At 45.1% G+C, this 19,093-nt stretch overlaps 1 protein-coding gene across 1 annotated transcript in view; it reads right to left on the bottom strand.

The window, feature by feature from the left end:
- The window catches only part of MOV10 (Mov10 RNA helicase), a 153,247-nt gene that overhangs the window by 51,536 nt on the left and 82,618 nt on the right, over positions 1 to 19,093 (bottom strand). Inside the window, exons 6-8 of the mRNA XM_075333616.1 lie at positions 18,496 to 18,615; positions 14,877 to 15,039; positions 13,386 to 13,540 (exon numbers count right to left, since the gene is read on the bottom strand). Coding sequence (XP_075189731.1) covers positions 13,386 to 13,540; positions 14,877 to 15,039; positions 18,496 to 18,615 — 438 coding nt within the window. The remainder of the gene's footprint in view (positions 1 to 13,385; positions 13,541 to 14,876; positions 15,040 to 18,495; positions 18,616 to 19,093) is intronic.

Below are 19,093 nucleotides of genomic sequence, written 5' to 3'. Positions count from 1 at the left end.
GAAGGTCTCTATGGAGAGACTTCAAGTAATACAATGGCCCCAATTCATCAAAGTTTTCATGCCAGAATTCTGGCATAGCAGCTTTGAAAATTGCAAAATTTAGATGCAGCTCAGAGTTGTGTGTAAGTTTTGCAATTTTTAAAATTTGAATTTTCTATCAACTCCAAGATAATGGACAAAGCTGGGTCAGGATGCTATAGCTAATCTAATTTATGACGACCTGTGGCGTTCTGTACACAACTTGCTCCTGTACCGGACTGGAGCGAGATTTATGGCGTAGCACATGGAGGCGCCTGTCACACTTCAGGGTAGTGAAGATTCATAAAGAGGAGTACCCCTCATGAATCAGGAACAACTGACTCCACCAACTAACCCCCTTCATCAAAACCAGCGTGAACAATGTCGGTCTTGATGAATTGGACCCACTATCATCTTATCATACCACTTTTTGTTCTACATTTTCTAATGATGAGACTACCCAAAAAAAAAAAAAAAAAAAAAAAAAAAAAAATGGAAAATGGGAGATCAATAAAGATGAGCAACTACCGTAATATTTGTAATCGCTACACTCGTAAGTACTTTGTAATACTCGCGTATTCGTTTTGTGCCGCCCCCGTAGTCAGCAGAAGGGCTGCTCAGATCCACGGTAGCTCGAGAGGAGTCCGGACCCGGGGGGGGGGGGGGGGGTGTCGCACGGCCACTCGAAAGAGGAGGGGTATTTACAGGGGATGGTGTATTGAGAGTTCGTGACGCCACCCGTGGTGTGTGGTAAGGTAGAGTACCACCGCTGCAGCTGGGAGTACCAGGTGGCGATGGAGTGGGCAGCCAGGTGTTTAACCCCTCCACGGGTAGGGGGGATGCCCCGGGACTCAGTGATGGTGACAGGGTTGTGCCGTTGGGGAGGTAAGGGTCACTTGCGTACTCACTCAGTTCAATAACGCTGACACCGACAACTGTAGTAAACCAAAGTTCTGGACACCGCTGCCGCTGAGGGGGGAAGCATGTTTTGGGTCCTATTTCTGCTGGTGTTGCCTGTTGATCTGGCACCTTGTTCTCTTCTAGTTGGTCCCTCTAGCTTGAAACTAGTCGGGTCCCGCTCCCCAGTAAAGCTAACTTATGAAGCTTGCTCTAAGGGTTCACGCTTGAGATTTCTTGGACCGTATGTATGGAAAGTCCTATCCCCCTCGTTGGGCTAGTACCCCGATTTTGGAGCGGGTGGAGAGCGGATCTTGAAGGCTCCGTTCTCGTCGGGTTAATTGACAGGTTGCCTGAATCTACTCCCTGACCTAGGGTCTACGTACGCTGTCATGCCCTTGTCCCAGCCCGGTGATGGTACAAGGCCGCCGGCTGTCCTCCACGACAATGCCGTGCCCCTTTTAACGATCCCCTGCGACCGGGGGTCCAGCTCCTACCAGGCCCAGACCAAAGTCTGGTACCTATTACTTCCAAGGAGCCCAGTTCCTGACCTCCTCTCTCTTTCACTTCCAACACTACACTCTACCTTACTCTGACTCCTGACACTCCTGACCTCCCCTAAACCAACCCCCCACGTGGGTGACCCTATTCCACTCGGGCCGTCCACTGGTGTCTCTGCTGGGTGTGGTGCAGAGTGTTCCTAGGATTTTGATTAGCTGGTTTTGGCAACACCATTGGTTAGGGACCCGTAACCAAGGAGGAGGTGGATATTACACAGAAGGGCAGATTGTACAATACCCTGTGACGACCTGATAGGCCAGGGCATCACAGTTCCAAATAGTGAGTGCAATGCAAGTCAATGGGAAATGCGAGTAATTTTCTGCTGGACCCAACAAAGAAGTCTGGGGGCCTGAGAAAAAGGCTGATATGGATGGAAAAAGATGAAACTGAATGGGGGGAGCCTGGAGAATATGCCTGCATGTATTTCTCACTCACATATGGTTTCTGGGATCCCTGGAAGCCACATGAAAAAAACTTAACCCTAGAATGCGCAACCATAGAAATCTACCATAGAAAACAAGTGACCTAGCAGGCCTGCGAGGCCCCAGGTATGTGTTCCTGGGTTAAATGTGGCTTCAGTCTATCGGTACCCCTACAGTGTATGTCGCACTGCCCTAGCCAGCCCTACAGTGACTCACACAGCAGTGTGCGAGCAGCTGTGGGATGACTAGCACCGACATCAGGAGGTTAGCTCAGATCAATACCTGCTGTGATTATCTCCGCTGAACTTGTGTCAACAGTTTTAGTCACTGACTTCCATGACACCACGTTTTCACATCAAGTCTCGAGGGCGGCCCGAGACTTATTAGCAGTGATGTCACAGCTCACGGCACAGTTCACGTGAGAACGCGGCGGCCATGGAACTCTGACGAGAGCTGACATCATGAATTCAGCGGAGTTAATCACTGCAGGTAATGAATTCGGCTAACCTCATGACGGCGCTCGATATGGCCTGCAATCACCTGGCCTGACCTAATTATGCTAGCTCAGGTCACTGCACTGCTCTCCCAGCCAATGGGGAACATTCTGTTTTTCATTGACTGGGACAGCGAGTATGGTCGTTGTGGGACCCCCTTATTGGATTACGCCGGACCAGGATTTGTTTTTTCTTTTCAATAACTTGGTGAAAGATGGAATGTATTGGGGAGTTTGGTTCCCCCCCCCCCAAATAAAATTTTTGTCCACTTTTTCTTTTTTTTTTTGAAACTACTACTGACTAGGTTAGTGCTGTCGAGTATCTGATAGATGCCGCGACATCACTAATTCCAGGTGACATTACACAGCTGGTATCAACTCCATATATTACCCAGTTTGCCACCACACCAGCACAATAGGATAAGCTGGGGCGAAGCGCCAGGATTGGAGCAGATAATGGATGCGCCACTTCTGGGGTGGCTGCGGCCTGCTATTTTTAGGCTGGGGACTTTCCAATAACAGCGAACCTCTCTAGTCTGAGAATACCAGACCACAGCTGTCCACTGTACCTTGACTGGTGATCCAAATTGGGGGGAGGGGGGCGGGCACTTTTTTGTTGTAAATCATTTAATTTAAAATAACAGTTTGGGGTGCCCTCTGTCTTGCATTACCGGCCAAGGTAGGGCTGTAAGCCATATAGTCTGCTTCACCTCAGCTGTGTACAAAAAAAAAAAATAGATGGGGGGGGGGGACGACACCATGTTTCTTGGGCAAAATAATTTGTGACTAACAACAAAAAACTAAAACACCCTTTAGTGCCACAAAAAAAAGGCACAAAGGATGAAAAATTACAAATTGCAGTGGAGTGGGACATTATGTCTTTCTATCTTTCTAGCTTTTGACTGTATGTAACCCTCCTTTTGTGGTTCGCAAAAAAAAAAAACCCACAAAAAAAACAAAGCACATGGATGTAAAACAGCCTGTATACAGATCGATACGGATGCAGATACCAAACAGATGTGCATTGTTTAAAAAAATTAGCCCTATGGGTCGAGTCATGTTTGACGCAGGAAAGAAAGTCTTTATATGGGAAGGGGTGGATGTTAACAGCAGTAGCCAAAAATGAACATTTTGGTACAATTTAGTTTGGCTTGCTCTCATCTGTAGGGATTGCAAACTGTGATTAAATTAAGTAAGGACTGGATTTCTGCAGAGTAAAGCTGGTGTCACACAACGACGACGACAACGACGTCGCTGCTACGTCACCATTTTCGGTGACGTTGCAGCGACGTCCCGTCGCTGTCGCTGTGTGTGACATCCAGCAACGACCTGGCCCCTGCTGTGAGGTCGCCGGTCGTTGCTGAATGTCCAGCTTCATTTTTTGGTCGTCACTCTCCCGCTGTGACACACACATCGCTGTGTGTGACAGCGAGAGAGCGACGAAATGAAGCGATCAGGAGCCGGCACTGGCAGCTGCGGTAAGCTGTAACCAGCGTAAACATCGGGTAACCAAGGGAAGACCTTTCCCTGGTTACCCGATGTTTACGCTGGTTACCAGCCTCCGCTCTTGCTGCCAGTGCCGGCTCCTGCACTGTGACATGTGGCTGCAGTATGCATCGGGTAATTAACCCGATGTATACTGTAGCAAGGAGAGCAAGGAGCCAGCGCTAAGCAGTGCGCGCGGCTCCCTGCTCTCTGCACTGTGACATGTAGCTGCAGCACACATCGGGTTAATTAACCCGATGTGTACTGTACCTAGGAGAGCAAGGAGCCAGCGCTAAGCGCGGCTCCCTGCTCTCTGCACATGTAGCACAGCGACGTTATGATCGCTGCTTCTGCTGTGTTTGACAGCTAAGCAGCGATCATAACAGCGACTTACAAGGTCGCTGTTACGTCACCGAAAATGGTGACGTAACAGCGACGTCGTTGTCGCTGTCGCTTAGTGCGACACCAGCTTAAGTCTGTCTGCATCTTCTGTGGAGAGGCGTGAGCACCTATCAGTGATGATTGCCCCAGCAGAACTGAAAACACGCTCTGATATCGCACTAGCAGCCGGGCAGGTCAGCACCTCCAAGGTGTATAAGGAGAGGTGAGGCCAAGTGTTCAGCTTGGACACCCAATAATTAAAGGGATCTGAAGCATCAGGAAGGACACATGTATGGTCACTTAAGTACCCCTTGACCATGATGTGCAACTTTTCCCTCCTTGGCATTGTTACAGGCACAGATAGCCCTTGCTGATGTCAACGTTTATTGAAAATGGCCCAGATTGTGAATATTTTCCCCTCACCTCTGTTGGACCTGGTGTTGGCGTCTTTCCCCATTAAACCTTAGTGTTGAAAAGAGCCGGTAACTCTGCTGCCAGTGTTGTCTGAGGGAGAGGTTTTCATCAACTGATCTACAACGACCCTCTGGAAGGACTCCATTGTGCAACCCTTCGGTGACTCCAAAAGGAGAGAAGGAAATTTCTCCTTGTACCGAGAGTCCAGAAAGGTGGTCAACCAGTATAGCTTGTTGGATAAAAGGTGTATCCTGCGAGGATCTTGTCACAGACACTTTTACACATGAACTTTGCCATGTGGGCCAAGCTGCAAAGAGTCAAGGTTCTGTGTCCCCACCAGGAGGACAAATACCCATCCTCTCCTCATACTGACTAGCTGCCTCCTCCTCCACCACCTCCTCCTCCTCTCCAGCCCATCCATGTTGGACAGACATGAAGGTGGGGTTGAGCGTCCCCGGTGTAGCATTGGGAGTCCCATGGGTAGCACAGAAAAACAAGTCTTCTTACTCTTCCTCATCACCCAATGTTGCCTTAAAATATTGGCTGGGCTTAGTAGTATCACCCATTGGGATATCCTTTCCTTGTCTTTAATTTTATTTTGGTAATACAATTAACTTTTGTATTTTAAAAAAAAAAAAAAAAAAAAAAGAAGAAGGAGAATCCAAAAATAATTTTTAAGTAACAATCACATTGTCCTGAAGTTTACCCTTTCATTTGATCTATATAATTGATGGAATTTTTTTCAGATTATACTGTATATAAATTTCGCACCAGTACCTAATTGGAGAGAGATTTATGAAGAGAAGTGTACCTCTTCATGAAGCTGGAGTGTGTCTCCAACAGTACACCCCTTCATCAAGACAAGCGTGCGCAATGTTAGTTTTGATGAATCGGACCCATTATGTTGTAGAGGAGTGGATATGGCCGACACTTCATGAAGCGTTTTTTTAGTTATGATATAATGCTTTTTTTGTAGGTTACTGCGTGATATACTATTACATAACACTAATACAAAGTATTGTGATCTTTATTATTAATTCCAGGGGCGGAATGATCGCAGTTGCAGGGATTGTGACAGTGACTGGGCCCAGGTGCGCCTCAGGGCGCACATCCAGGTGAAATGCATCACAGCGCAGAGACCTGTCGTGTGCCTGTACTGCGCTGCACACTGCAGCCAAACAAACCAGCAGCCTTCATCTACGTCCCAATAACCGAGGGAAATACATGACAAATATCATAATGCGTTGCCATCGCACCAATCCCTGATGAAAGCTGCCGGCCACTGTGCACTGGCTACACAGGAGGATGCCACACAACATTGGAGGCGGGGAGATAGAGTACAATTATTATTTTTTTATTTTTTTGCATTCGACACAACGGAGACATATTTACCAGAATGGGAACATATATACCAGGAGGGTCCAAGGAAGGAGACAGTATGGACCAGGAGGGGGACAGTATATACCCGATTGGGACAGAATATACTAGAGGGAACCCAGGTGGGGGACAGGATATACCAGAAGAGCCCCAGGAGGACGACAGTAGATACCTGGAGATAGCAGGATGGGAGATATAAACATATCAGGATGAGGGACATATATACAAGGATGGAGGACAAACTTACCAGAGTAGAAGGCATATGCCAGGATGGAAGGCATACTTTATATGCCAGGATGGGGGACATATTTAGCAGGATGGAGCCCCGTATGAGGGACATTACTACATAATGGGGAGGGCAACTCTTATGTCTTTATAGGATTTAGAATTTTAAATGTATAACTACATCTGACCAACATGCGGGGGGTGGGGGTGGGGGTGGGGGGAAGGGTGGGGTGGGGGTCCAGGTCCAAATTTTGCACCGGGTCCATCGAACTCTAGCTATGCTACATCATTGGTTAATGCTATGATTTATTGTAATCCCTTTTAATGGGAGAATAGGCAGCTGGGCAGGGAAGAGTTACAGGGAGTCCTCCAGGTAAAATATATCTTTGTACCGTGTTAGCCAGTGGAGATAAAAAATTGTTTAAAAGAACTGAAGTCCTCAGTGGTTGATACCTTTTAATGGCTAACTGAAAAGATGGTAATAATAGCAAGCTTTTGAGACTACTCAGGTCTCTTCTTCAGGCTAAATATAACACAAATCTGAAGAGTCACATTTATACACAACAGGACATAGAATGCGGCAGTAAATTAAACAAGTTATGTGAAGCAGAACTATCACTATGGCAAGAGGACAAACTGTTGTGGCCATAAATATTGCTGCAGTTCAGTGTGAAAGTTTTATTGTCCTCTGATTAGGGTCTGGTCCAAGGCTGTGATGCCCCCGTATGGTCTGAGGAGCACATCTCTTAATTGATGTAAAAAGACATGAATTCATGAGACACATTCATTCCTGCTCTGAATGTGTCAAAAAGGTCATCATACGTTTGTACTCCCATAGTCTCCCATCTCTCTGGGTTTTGAAGTTGCCTTTCAATACCAGCAATTGAGTTCTCCAGTAAGAAGAGCCTTTGTAGCGTGAAGAGAGTGGAATCCACAAGAATACTGACTGATTAGGGTTTGTGGGATGGAGAAACAGTGGAAGTATGAAAGTAATTGGATAGTAGAAGTGGCTGTTTGGATTGCACATAGGGCCTGCAAGCCCTGGAAAGCAAAACAGAAAAAAAGGAGCTCAGCAGTAGAGATGAGCGAACCGGTCCCGGTTCGGCTCGAGGTCGGTTCGCCGAACGGAGGTCCCGTTCGAGTTCGGCTCGTCGAACGTTCGACGAACCGAACTCGAACTGCATAGGAAACAATGGCAGGCAATCACAAACACAGTAAAACACCTAGAAAACACCCTCAAAGGTGTCCAAAAGGTGACAAACAACTCAAACACATGGGAAAGTGACAAGGACATATACTCATGCGAAAACAAAACAGCTGGACAAGGAAAAAGAGGAGGAGGACACACAGATATAGGCATGGCACGCCATTCTAAAATCATGTAAAACACCGCAAGGTGACTCCAAGCGTAGTCTCCCTTTTTTTCCAAAAATTGGGCCCCACACACACCCACCCATTCAGTGGCAGCAGTTGGGCCCCAGTTGTACACTTCACAGCTAGATTTGCATCAAGCACATTCAAAAATACGCCATTCTTATCCGTCCCCAGGATGACACCGGGGTAGGTAGATAAAGTCTTTGCTGACCCATGACTTGTTCATCTTGGCTTCTTTTAAAAACAATGTAAGCAAGGGTTACTCCAAGCGGAGTCTCCCTTTTTTTCCAAAAATTGTGCCCCACACACACCCACCCATTCAGTGGCAGCACTTGTGCCCTAGTTGTACACTTCACAGCTAGATTTGCATCAAGCACATTCAAAATCAACAAGCATTTACTCTCCCCAGGATGACACAGGGGTAGTAAATTCCTTCTGGATCCATGACTTGTTCATTTTGATGAACGTCAGTCTGTCCACATTGTCACTGGACAGACGCGTGCGCTTATCTGTCAGCACACACCCAGCAGCACTGAATACACGTTCAGAGACAACGCTGGCAGCTGGACACGACAAAATCTCCAAGGCGTAAGTTGCGAGCTCTGGCCATTTTTCTAGGTTTGAAGCCCAAAAGGAGCAAGGCTCCAGTTGCAAAGTCATGGCATCGATGTTCATTTGGAGATACTCCTGTATCATCCTCTCCAGCCGTTGAGTATGTGTCAGACTTGTTGTCTCTGGTGGCCTTGCAAAAGAGGGTCTAAAAAAATTATGAAAAGATTCCATAAAATTGCTGTTACCAGCACCAGATACGGTCCTACTGGTACGGGTAGACTGTTGAAGATGACGAGACCGTCCCATGTTTGTCAAGTTACAACTGGGAGATTCCCTCCCTGCACCTGCACGGTTGTTTGGTGGAAAAGCCGAGCTAAGATCGAGTAACAGCTTCTGCTGATACTCCTGCATACGTGCGTCCCTTTCTATGGCTGGAATTATGTCACAAAATTTGGACTTGTACCGGGGATCTAATAGTGTGGCAATCCAGTAGTCATCATCACTTCTAATTTTGACAATACGACTGTCATGTTGGAGGTAGTGCAACAAAAAGGCACTAATGTGTCTTGCGCAGCCATGCGGACCAAGTCCACGCTGTGTTTGTGGCATAGAGGTGCTAACCGTTCTTTCTTCCTCTGACATCTCCCCCCAACCTCTTTCAACTGAAATTTGACCAAGGTCTCCCTCATCTGCTGAGTCTTCCATGTCCATGGACAGTTCGTCCTCCATTTCTTCATGTTCTCCTGCACCTTGCTCAACATTTCGCCTGCTACTATGCGCCCTTGTCGATCCCTGTTCCCCATGGTCCCATGCCTGCTGCGTTGGTGATGATGAACGTCTGGACCTTGGTGATGTTGTTGTCCCTTGCGCATATGAATCCTCCTGTAGTTCCTCCCCTTCATGTTGTCCCACCCCCTGACTCCGAATAGTGTTTAGCGTGTGCTCCAGCATGTAAATGACTGGAATCGTCATGCTGATAATGGCATTGTCAGCGCTAAACATATTCGTCGCCATGTCGAAACTGTGCAGAAGGGTGCATAGGTCCTTGATCTGAGACCACTCCATCAGGGTGATCTGCCCCACCTCTGCATCTCGTTGGCCCAGGCTATACGTCATGACGTATTGCACCAGGGCTCTGCGGTGCTGCCATAGTCGCTGTAACATGTGGAGAGTTGAATTCCAGCGTGTCGCCACATCGCATTTCAGGCGATGAACCGGCAGGCCGAAAGACTTCTGGAGCGATGCAAGTCGCTCTGCTGCGGCGCTTGAACGGCGGAAGTGAGCAGACAGTTTTCGTGCCCTGTTCAGAAGGCCATCTAGGCCGGGATAGTGTGTTAAAAATTGCTGGACGACAAGGTTCAACACGTGAGCCATACAAGGTACGTGTGTCACCTTGCCCAGGCGAAGGGCCGCACCCAGGTTTGCAGCATTGTCGCACACGGCCTTACCAGGCTGCAGGTTGAGTGGAGACAACCATTTATTAAACTCGGACCGCAGAGCTGACCACAACTCCTCAGCTGTGTGACTCTTATTCCCAAGACATGTCAAGCTAAAGACCGCCTGATGCCGTTGCGCTCTGCTGCCAGAATAGTAATGAGGCGTGCGTGATTCCTTCTGCGCAGTGAGAATGCTGGTGGCCTGACCAGGCAGGCTTGGGGCGGAGGTGGAGGACCCAGATGAGGTGGAGGATGCAGAAGCTGTGGCGGAACTTGGACAGACAGAGGATTGACACACAAGTCGTGGGGATGGCAAGACTTGTGCAGCAGACCCTTCACCATCTATCACCATAGTTACCCAGTGCCCAGTCAGCGACATGTAACGTCCCTGTCCATGCTTACTGGTCCAAGTATCGGTGGTGAAATGCACCCGTTCACACACAGAGTTTCTCAATGAAGCGGTGATGTTGTGTGCGACATGCTGGTGTAGCGCGGGCACACCTTTCTTAGAGAAGTAGTGGCGACTAGGCATCTGGTACTGGGGCACAGCGACAGACATAAGGTCTCTAAAATCCTGTGTGTCCACTAGGCGGAAAGGCAGCATTTCTGTAGCCAACAGCTTACAGAGGGATAGAGTCAACCTCTTAGCTTTGTCATGGGTCGGAGGAAATGGCCTTTTATTTGACCACATCTGAGGGACAGAGATCTGGCTGCTGTGTGTAGACTGTGTTGAGTAGGGTGTCCCTGGAAAAATGCAGGTTTGTGAGGAAAGTGCAGGCGGAGACATGATGTTGCCTTCATCCAACGTTGGTGCTATCGATGTCTGAGAGAGCTGTACACACTCACTTGTTTCCCCTTCCAAACCAACTGACGACCTACCAAGCAAACTGCCTGTAGCGGTTACAGTGGTGGAAGTTGTGGGTGGAAAAACAGGTGTGACAGCTGTCCCCACAGTCCTAGAAGATGAAGATCGCGCGGATGCACTGGAAGGGGCGGGCGGTGGATGGTTCGCTCCGCTAGGCCGCATTGCAGCACAGTGAGCTTCCCACCGGGACCTATGATATTTATTCATGTGACGATTCATGGAAGAAGTTGTCAAACAGCTGAGGTTTTGACCTCTACTAAGAGAATCATGACAAATTTTACATTTCACATGATTTGGGCGATCTTTTTCTATGTCAAAAAAGGACCAGGCTAGGCAAGGCTTAGAGGCCATGCGACCTGTTGATCCACCCCGAATAATGCTCATAGGCAGAGTGGTGGCTGAGGATGCAGTTGTAGACGTGCTACCAGTGCTCCGACTCTGTCCAGGAAGGCGCAAGGTAACTTCGTCGTCGGTTGCATCCTCCTCCACCGCCTCTGTTGACCTCCTCGAGTGCCTGACTGGGGGTTGACAGTAGGTGAGATCTAGAACTTCATCATCAATTGTTGTGTTTGCACTCCCCTCCCCCTCAGACCGAGCCTCTTCTTGCCCTGACCGAATATTTAAGTTGTCATCCCAATCGGGTATCTGCGTCTCATCTTCATCAGTATGTTCCTCATTGTCTATAACCACAGTTGTTACAGTTTGTGACAAAGGGTCAACATTATGCTCAGAAACTTGTTCCTCACGGCCTGAATCCAAGTCACAAAGGTTCTGGGCATCACTGCAGACCATTTCCTGTTCTGCACTCACTGTAGCTTGGGAGCAGACCTCTGATTCCCAGGCTATAGTGTGACTGAACAGCTCTGCAGACTCAGCCATCTCAGTTCCACCATACTGTGCAGGGCTGATGGAGACTTCAGAGCTGGGATAAATCAAGTGTGATTGGGATGACAACTCAGAGGACTGGTGTTTTTTGGATGCGGTACTTGAAGTGGCTGAGAGGGCACTTGTTGGACCACTTGAGATCCATTCAAGCATTTTCCTTTTTTGCCCATCATCTACCTTTCTTCCTGTTGTTCGTGTCCGTAAAAAAGGGAGCACATCGGATTGTCCACGGTAAGTAGTAGACATCTTACTTTTGCTGGTAGATGGTCCATCTTCAGCAGATGATAATGGAGCTTTGCCACCTTCCCCACAGACAAAACCTTTTTTGCCTTTTCCACCACGCCTCTTCCCCTTTCCACCAGCATCTGTCATTTTGCCACTCATGTTGATTGCGACAAGATTGTGGACTGAAAATGTGGTAGTAAAAATTGAGAGGTGGTGAAGATTGCAGTGGTGGTCTAGCTTTATTAACAGCAGAATAATAAAGAATAAATATCCCTGACAATGCAACTACGGCCCTTAAACTGGCAGCAAAAAATGCTTCTATAATGGCTTAGTTATGAGTTGGAGTGTGCAACGCAGGCAGATGCGCTCTGCAAATGTCTTGGCACTAGTGGGACTATAGCAAAGTCCAATAGCCACGTATAGGATGCCACTAGGTACACTGAGTGTTTGCTAGTATAATGGCTTAGTTATGAGTTGGAGTGTGCAACGCAGGCAGATGCGCTCTGCAAATGTCTTGGCACTAGTGGGACTATAGCAAAGTCCAATAGCCACGTTTAGGATGCCACTAGGTACACTGAGTGTTTGCTAGTATAATGGCTTAGTTATAATGAGTTGGAGTGTGCAGAGGACAAGAGGGTACAGTGGCAGGATTGTGGTGCTCTGGGTAGAGGAATGGAAGCCTGCCTTTCTATTCCCTCCTAATGGTGAAATGCAGGGAGGAAATCCCTGACCTTGGCTACACAGACGCTGTTGCTGTTTGCAGGACCTGTCACCTATGGCTCTCTGACCCTGCCGGTTTGAGCCCTTAAAAAGGACTGCTATAAAGTGCTCTCCCTAAGCTGTCTAACGCTGTGTATGCAGCGCATACAGCTGTATCGGCTATAGGACTCAGGAGGACGGAGCTGCGACAGTGATGTCTGACACCAAAGACGCAGAAGGCAGATAATGGCGTCCTGGAAGAAAATGTCCGGTTTTATAATGCAGGGACATGTGACATGGACATCCTATCACACATGCCGTTGCTTCTCTGGCTCAAAGTCCACTTAGCTGTGTGTGTGTCTGGGATTGGCTGACATGCTGGCCCGCCCCACAAGACGCGCGCGCTTAGGGAAGGAAGACAAGAAAAAAAAAAAAAAAAAATGGCGATCGCCATTATACAAACAGCAGTGATCTGAAGGCGCTGTTCCCGCACAGTATACACTGAAATGTCATAATAGTGTGATTCACAGAGTGACTTACACTATTACAGCAGAAACCAAGCTAGGATTTAGCTGTTTTTTTGCTGCTAGAACCGTTCTCGAACGTTTCTAGAACTATCGAGCTTTTGCAAAAAGCTCGAGTTCTAGTTCGATCTAGAACATGCCCCAAAATCACTCGAGCCTAGAACTGGAGAACCACGAACCACGAACCGCGCTCAACTCTACTCAGCAGCAGTGGAAATGTAATTGGGAGCCCAGAAAGATAGGTGTGGGTTTGTACTAACCCTGAGACAGCAAAGAAGAAGTTAGAGCAAAGACTGAGTAGGCTGGATCTGGAACTGGTACTATACAGAAGTGCTTTTAAAAATCAAAATACATGCTATTTAGAGCTTGTTGTACAACTTTCCTCTGGACTTGATAGAAAGGTTATCCTGATAATCATTCATACCAGCAGTCTTGAATGTTTATTACTTTGTGTTTTAAAAGTAACTTCCAGTATTTCTAGCAATAAAACTGACCATTTTTGCTAATGTGTTTAACATTAGCCAAAGTTTAGGTAATATTTAAAAAACTCACTTGTCAGAAAACCCAAGTTTGACTTTTTCCAGCTCAACACCATGTACATAGCCTTTGTAGCTAATTTTACGAGAGAATTCGCGTTCATCAGACTTCGTCACAAAAAGGTGATCTCCCTTTAATACTGAAGGCCGGTTTTCAGCTACACCCGGGACCTGTGACAATAATACAGAAGAAAGATAAAATAGCACTCCAGTATAGGAGAGATTGAACAATATCTTTGGAGTATATAACTTCGGTACATTTCCATTTATTTCTGGACTATAATTAATGGTCCAAAGTAAAACAACAATAAAATAGTTTGTCAATTTACATGGGGCAATTTAAAAAAATAAATAAACAGCATGTGCAGCAATAAAAGGAGCCGCTAATTAATACTTGGTTGCACACCCTTTGGCATTGATGACAGCCTCCAAATGTTTCTTGTAGCCATTTATAAGCTTCTTTCACTTCTCAGCTGGTATTTTCTCCCAGTCTCCCTTTGCAGTTTGTTCAAGCAAGCTCTTGAAAGTTTGAGGGTTCTTTTTCCCATTGGCAGATTTCAGCTCACCCGATAGATTTTCAATGGGATTGAGGTTAGCACTTTAATCTGAGAAATGCTCTAGAGAACTGAAACATTTCCCACACTATGGGCCAATATAGGTCTTTTTCTGTAATAATTGGAGTGCTGCCTCCCATATTATATAATATACACACATTTACATCCCAACCTGGAAGTACCTCTCAGCCCATGGTTGAGAGGCTCCAGGTATTTAAGGCACCCTCCCCTTAAGGGAGTGCCTGGGCAATGTGGTCTTTACGTTGTTAGTGTTCAGGTCCCTTGTGCTGCTGCTGTATTACTCTGAGCCATATTAGTACCGCGGTGTGTGTTCCAGGATCTGCTGAACTGCCACGGCAACTATCCGTACCAGCTGTATCTACTGAACCTGTTGCTGCATTCCTCCATGCTTGCCGAATCTGCCACTCCAGCTGTATCTGCCCTAACAGACTGTCAGTGTCCATAACTCTGGCGCCAAATGCCAAAGGAACAGAGATCACTTGGGGCTGCTCCTGGCAGCTTCCTACCAGCGCAAGCCCATCTCCTCCACCTGTGGCTTAGTGAAGTCTCAGTAGTCATTCAGGTATGCTCCACCAGGTCAGAGATCGGTGCTTTGGCCCAGTGGGTCCACTAATTGCTTGCACTCTGAGCGTTACAACTTATAATTGTTATGCTTTATATTCAATTATTGTGATATTTGTTTAGGCACAGGAAACCAATGGCTGTTAACTAAAATTTTGGATTTAAACACTGCACCCTTTTGCAACACATCAGATCTCCCTCTCAAAAAAAAATATTTAATGTTAAGCAAATTCTTAATTGCAACCTTTATTCTTCGTACATATGCCTTTCATTCAAATCACCTGTTAACACAGATATTCCCCTTATAATACAGATTTCCATGCAAAATGGGTAGAATGCTCAATATCTTATCGGAGGGGAACAGCACTTACATGAAGTATTAAAAGACGTCTGTCTCTTGGATCTTTTTCCATTGTCTGATCCTCTTGGTCATATTTACGGATATCAATCTCCATTTGTATCTCTTCTAGGTGTAGCAGCAAGTGAAATTTCTCAGGATAGTTATCAAACTTTAAGGACGATTCCAGCAAGCTCCTGAAATTAGAGAATGATAAAACTTTACTTTTTTTAAATTATACATTTAGGAATTTGGAAATGGTAGTAATGTGCAGAATTATTATTTTTTTATACTATAGAATACCTTATTTTAAATATCTGCACTAGTTGCAAATTGGTTACAATAATAATATAATGAAACAAAAATGAATACCTTCTTACAAAATTAAAAGAAGAATCTAATACCTTATCAATCCCTAGTTTATTTTATATGTCTAATCTGTCTTTCGATTATACTTAGCCAAGAATAGTTGTGCGTTAGGCTGGCCTTCTACAGAAATGTCAGCTGAAGCTAACCTTTCTCAAATTTTGCCATTAACCCTTTTGCGCCAGAGCCTGTTTTCACCTTTAAGATCGGGCCAATTTTTTCATTTCTGACCAGTGTCACTTTGAGGTTATAACTCTGAAACGCTTCAACGGATCCTGGTGATTCTGAGAATATTTTTGTGTGATATATTGTACTTCAGGATAGTGGTAAAATTAATATTATATCTTTTGATTTTAGTTGTGAAAATATCGGAAATTTGATAATTTTGAAAATCTTACAATTTATAAACTTTGAATTTTTATACCCTTAAACCAGAAAGATATATCACAGAAAATTGTTAATAAATAACATTTCCCACATGTCTACTTTACACCACCGCAATTTTTGAAAAGTTGGAAGGGTCAAAAAGGTAAATCAGCAATTTCTAATTTTTCCAACAAAATTTACAAAACCATTTTTTTTTTTTTTTTTTTTTTTAGGGACAACTTCACATTTGAAGTGACAGACGTCTAGGCGACAGAAAATACCCAAAAGTGGCATTTTAAAAACTTCACCCCTCACACTTCTCAAAACCACATCCAAGAAGTTTGTTAACCCTTTAGGTGCTTCACAGAAACTAAAGCGAGGTGGAAGGGAAAAAAAAAATGAAAATATTACTTTTTTTCCCATCAAAAACGTTACTTTAGCCTCAAATTTGATATTTTCACAAGGGTAAAAAGGAGAAAATGCACCATACAATTTATTGTGCAATTTCTCCTGAGTACGCAGATACCTCACATGTGGTGGAAATCTACTGTTTGGGTGCACGGCAGGGCTCGGAAGGGAAGGAGCGCCATTTGACTTTTAAAGCGCAAAATTGTCTGGAATAGAAAGTAAATACCATGTCGCGTTTGGAGAGCCATGTGAGGTCTTGTTTTTTGCAGAAGTTGAGGTTTCTATTGTTACCATTTTCAGGCACAACATTTTTGAATGGTTTTCTATTCTCATTTTTGTTAGGTAGAATTAACATGAAATAGCAATTCAGGAATTGTTTTTTGCGATTTTTACTTATGCCATTCACTGCTTGGTAAAAGTGAAAAAGTTTGAAGAGTGATGGGGTGCTACGCCAGATGACCTGGCTTCCACAGTCATCAGACATGAACCCAATGGAGATGGTTTGGGGTAAGCTGGACCGCAGAGTGAAGGAAAAAGGGCCAACAAGTGCTAAGCATCTCTGGGAACGCCTTCAAGACTGTTGGAAAACCAAATCTGCATCTTTTAGGGCAGAAAAAAAAACAAAAAAAAAAAAAAAAAAAAACCACCACCATACAAAACTGTTTTGATTCCATTTCGGTGTGGCTTTCTGCCAGGAGATGCAAATTTGGTGCTGAAATGTCTGCACCAAATTGCATTTCCTGGCAGGAAAATTGCACCAAAACAGAGTCAAAACTGTTTGTGCATTTTTTTGCTAAGAGATGGAGATTTGGTGCTGAAATTTATACACCATATTCCTGCACCAAATCTGCATCTCCTGGCAAAAGAAAAGAAAAAAAAAAAAATAATAGTCTCAATACCACATTAAAACTGCATTGTGATTTGATGCGTTGTTTTGCCAGACAATGCATATTTGTTGCAGGAATAGGGTTTATAAGTTTCAGCACCAAATCTGTCTATCTCTTGGCAAAATCAATAAACTAAATATAAACAAAAACAGTTTTTTGCCAGGAGATTCAGGTCTGTGAACGGTTCACCTGTGGTGAGGTCACCTGAAGTCAGTTTACCTCCGGCTACAGGTGGGCAAAGTGGGAACCTCCATCTGTGGCCTCAGATAAACTGAGTGATATCACCGCTCACATCTGTTACTCAGTCAGCCTCTGCCTGAAGGCACAGCGTGTGGACATGTGCTGTGCCCGCACACTGACTTTAGTACGTAGCAGAGCTGAAATAGTCATGGAGATTATGTCAGAACTGGGTGTTTTTTGGGTTAATATAGGAGAAAGAGGGTGGTTTTTATTGTATTTTAATTCAAATCAAGGATGTTTCAGCGTTTGTGTTTATTTCCTTTCTTTCCCCTTACAGATTATTAATGGCGGAGGTTCTGAAACACCTCCCATAACTAATCTAGGGCTTAGTGGCAGCAGTGAGAGATCATTAACCCCTTATATTAAAGAGATTGCCACCGCACCAAGGCAAATCAGGATGAGCTGGATAAAGTGCCAAGATTGTTGCATCTAATGTATGCGACAATTCTGAGTTACTGCAGGCTGCTATTTTATAGCTCGGGAGGGGGGCCCCCAATAACCTGAGAATACCATCCCCCAGCTTTATCATGGCTAGCTATCAAAATTGGAAGGTGGGGGGGGGTAATGCATGGTTTTTTAAAATATTTATTTAACATTTACACACACACACACACACAAAAAAAGAAAAGCCGCATGATGTCCCTCTTCTTGTGATACGCAGTTAAGATATCAGACATGGCTTTATCTGTGCTGGGTATCAAAATATGGGGGGACCCTACACCAAATGTATTTACTTTTACACCACTATAGATAGGCAGTCAACATGCGATTCCAAGCAGTCACACAGAATGGGGGCGCTGTCTGACTGCAACCAATCACACGCTGGGACTGATGGTGGGCAGGGGAAGCAGTGATTATGTGTGAGGGCAATGAGCATCCCCGGAAGCAGTATTACAGCTGTGCGGGAGATTCTAACGCTCCTGCTTTATTCCTTATTTTCTATTTCCTTTATTTATAATTTTAAATTAACCAGGTGGCAGAATCCAGATAGTAACACTGATTTCCCCGAGAACTCAGCACCCTAGGCGGTGCATGGATACAGGGTATCCAGCAAGGATCCCAAATTTTACAGTACGGGTTCATCCATCACTAGAGATAAGCAGAGCAGAAATCTGAAGGTGTGCAAATTGCTGTTTATTTCTTAAAGATTCTCTTGAGATGCGTACCATACTAATAGGACAAGTGAAAGCTGAAAATTTACAAATAAAATGCACAGGCCTCCAATACCATTCAAGTTATCACTCACAACGACTTTCCCCCTAATCAGAAGTTATTAATGCAAATGCTCCCACTTTTTTCGCTGGGCAAACTTTAAAATTGCAACTGGTAACTTTGAGATTTCACGGAGACTACTACACATACTAAAATATTCACAACATACTTTACCTCTCCTTTGAGGCAATTAAATTCCTTGAGAACAGTCCATTTCTTATACCATCTCGCAGGTATGGAGGAGGAGGAAAGTTACCAAGCGGAATCTCCAGCTCTAAAGAATAAGTTGTGAACCTAGAAGACGATAAAGGATGTATCACGTTCGTTGTACAACATCAAAATCTCCACATATTAAAATTATTAACATAAATACATTATTTCCTATTAGATTTACAAGAGTGTAAATATATTATTTGTGAGCCATGCCCAAGGATTAACATGCCAAAACAGGGTGCCAACGAGTAGCAATAGTGAAGACTAAAGCCCTGAGAGTATCAGTACAAAGAGCCTTGGGTTTCTGGCTCCTTAACTTATTCTGGTAAGCCACAGGTAGCTGTAGGCCTGTGGCTTACCAAAAGTCCATGTAGCAGACATGAGGTGCCACAATGATGTCACGTAATCATGCCGCCAACAGGAAGAATAAACATCACCATTCATCGTATGACCTAGTTGAAGTGAGGAAGTAGATGTTATTTTTGGGGGCACAAGAGGGACATTGCTTTGTTTAGAGGTGTGAAAATGGAAAAAGTGATGAGCCAAAAAGGTCCATGAA

The sequence above is a fragment of the Anomaloglossus baeobatrachus genome, chromosome 2 (assembly GCF_048569485.1).
Source record: "Anomaloglossus baeobatrachus isolate aAnoBae1 chromosome 2, aAnoBae1.hap1, whole genome shotgun sequence".
Lineage (NCBI taxonomy): Eukaryota > Metazoa > Chordata > Amphibia > Anura > Aromobatidae > Anomaloglossus > Anomaloglossus baeobatrachus.
This window is presented reverse-complemented; position numbering and strand designations above follow the sequence as displayed.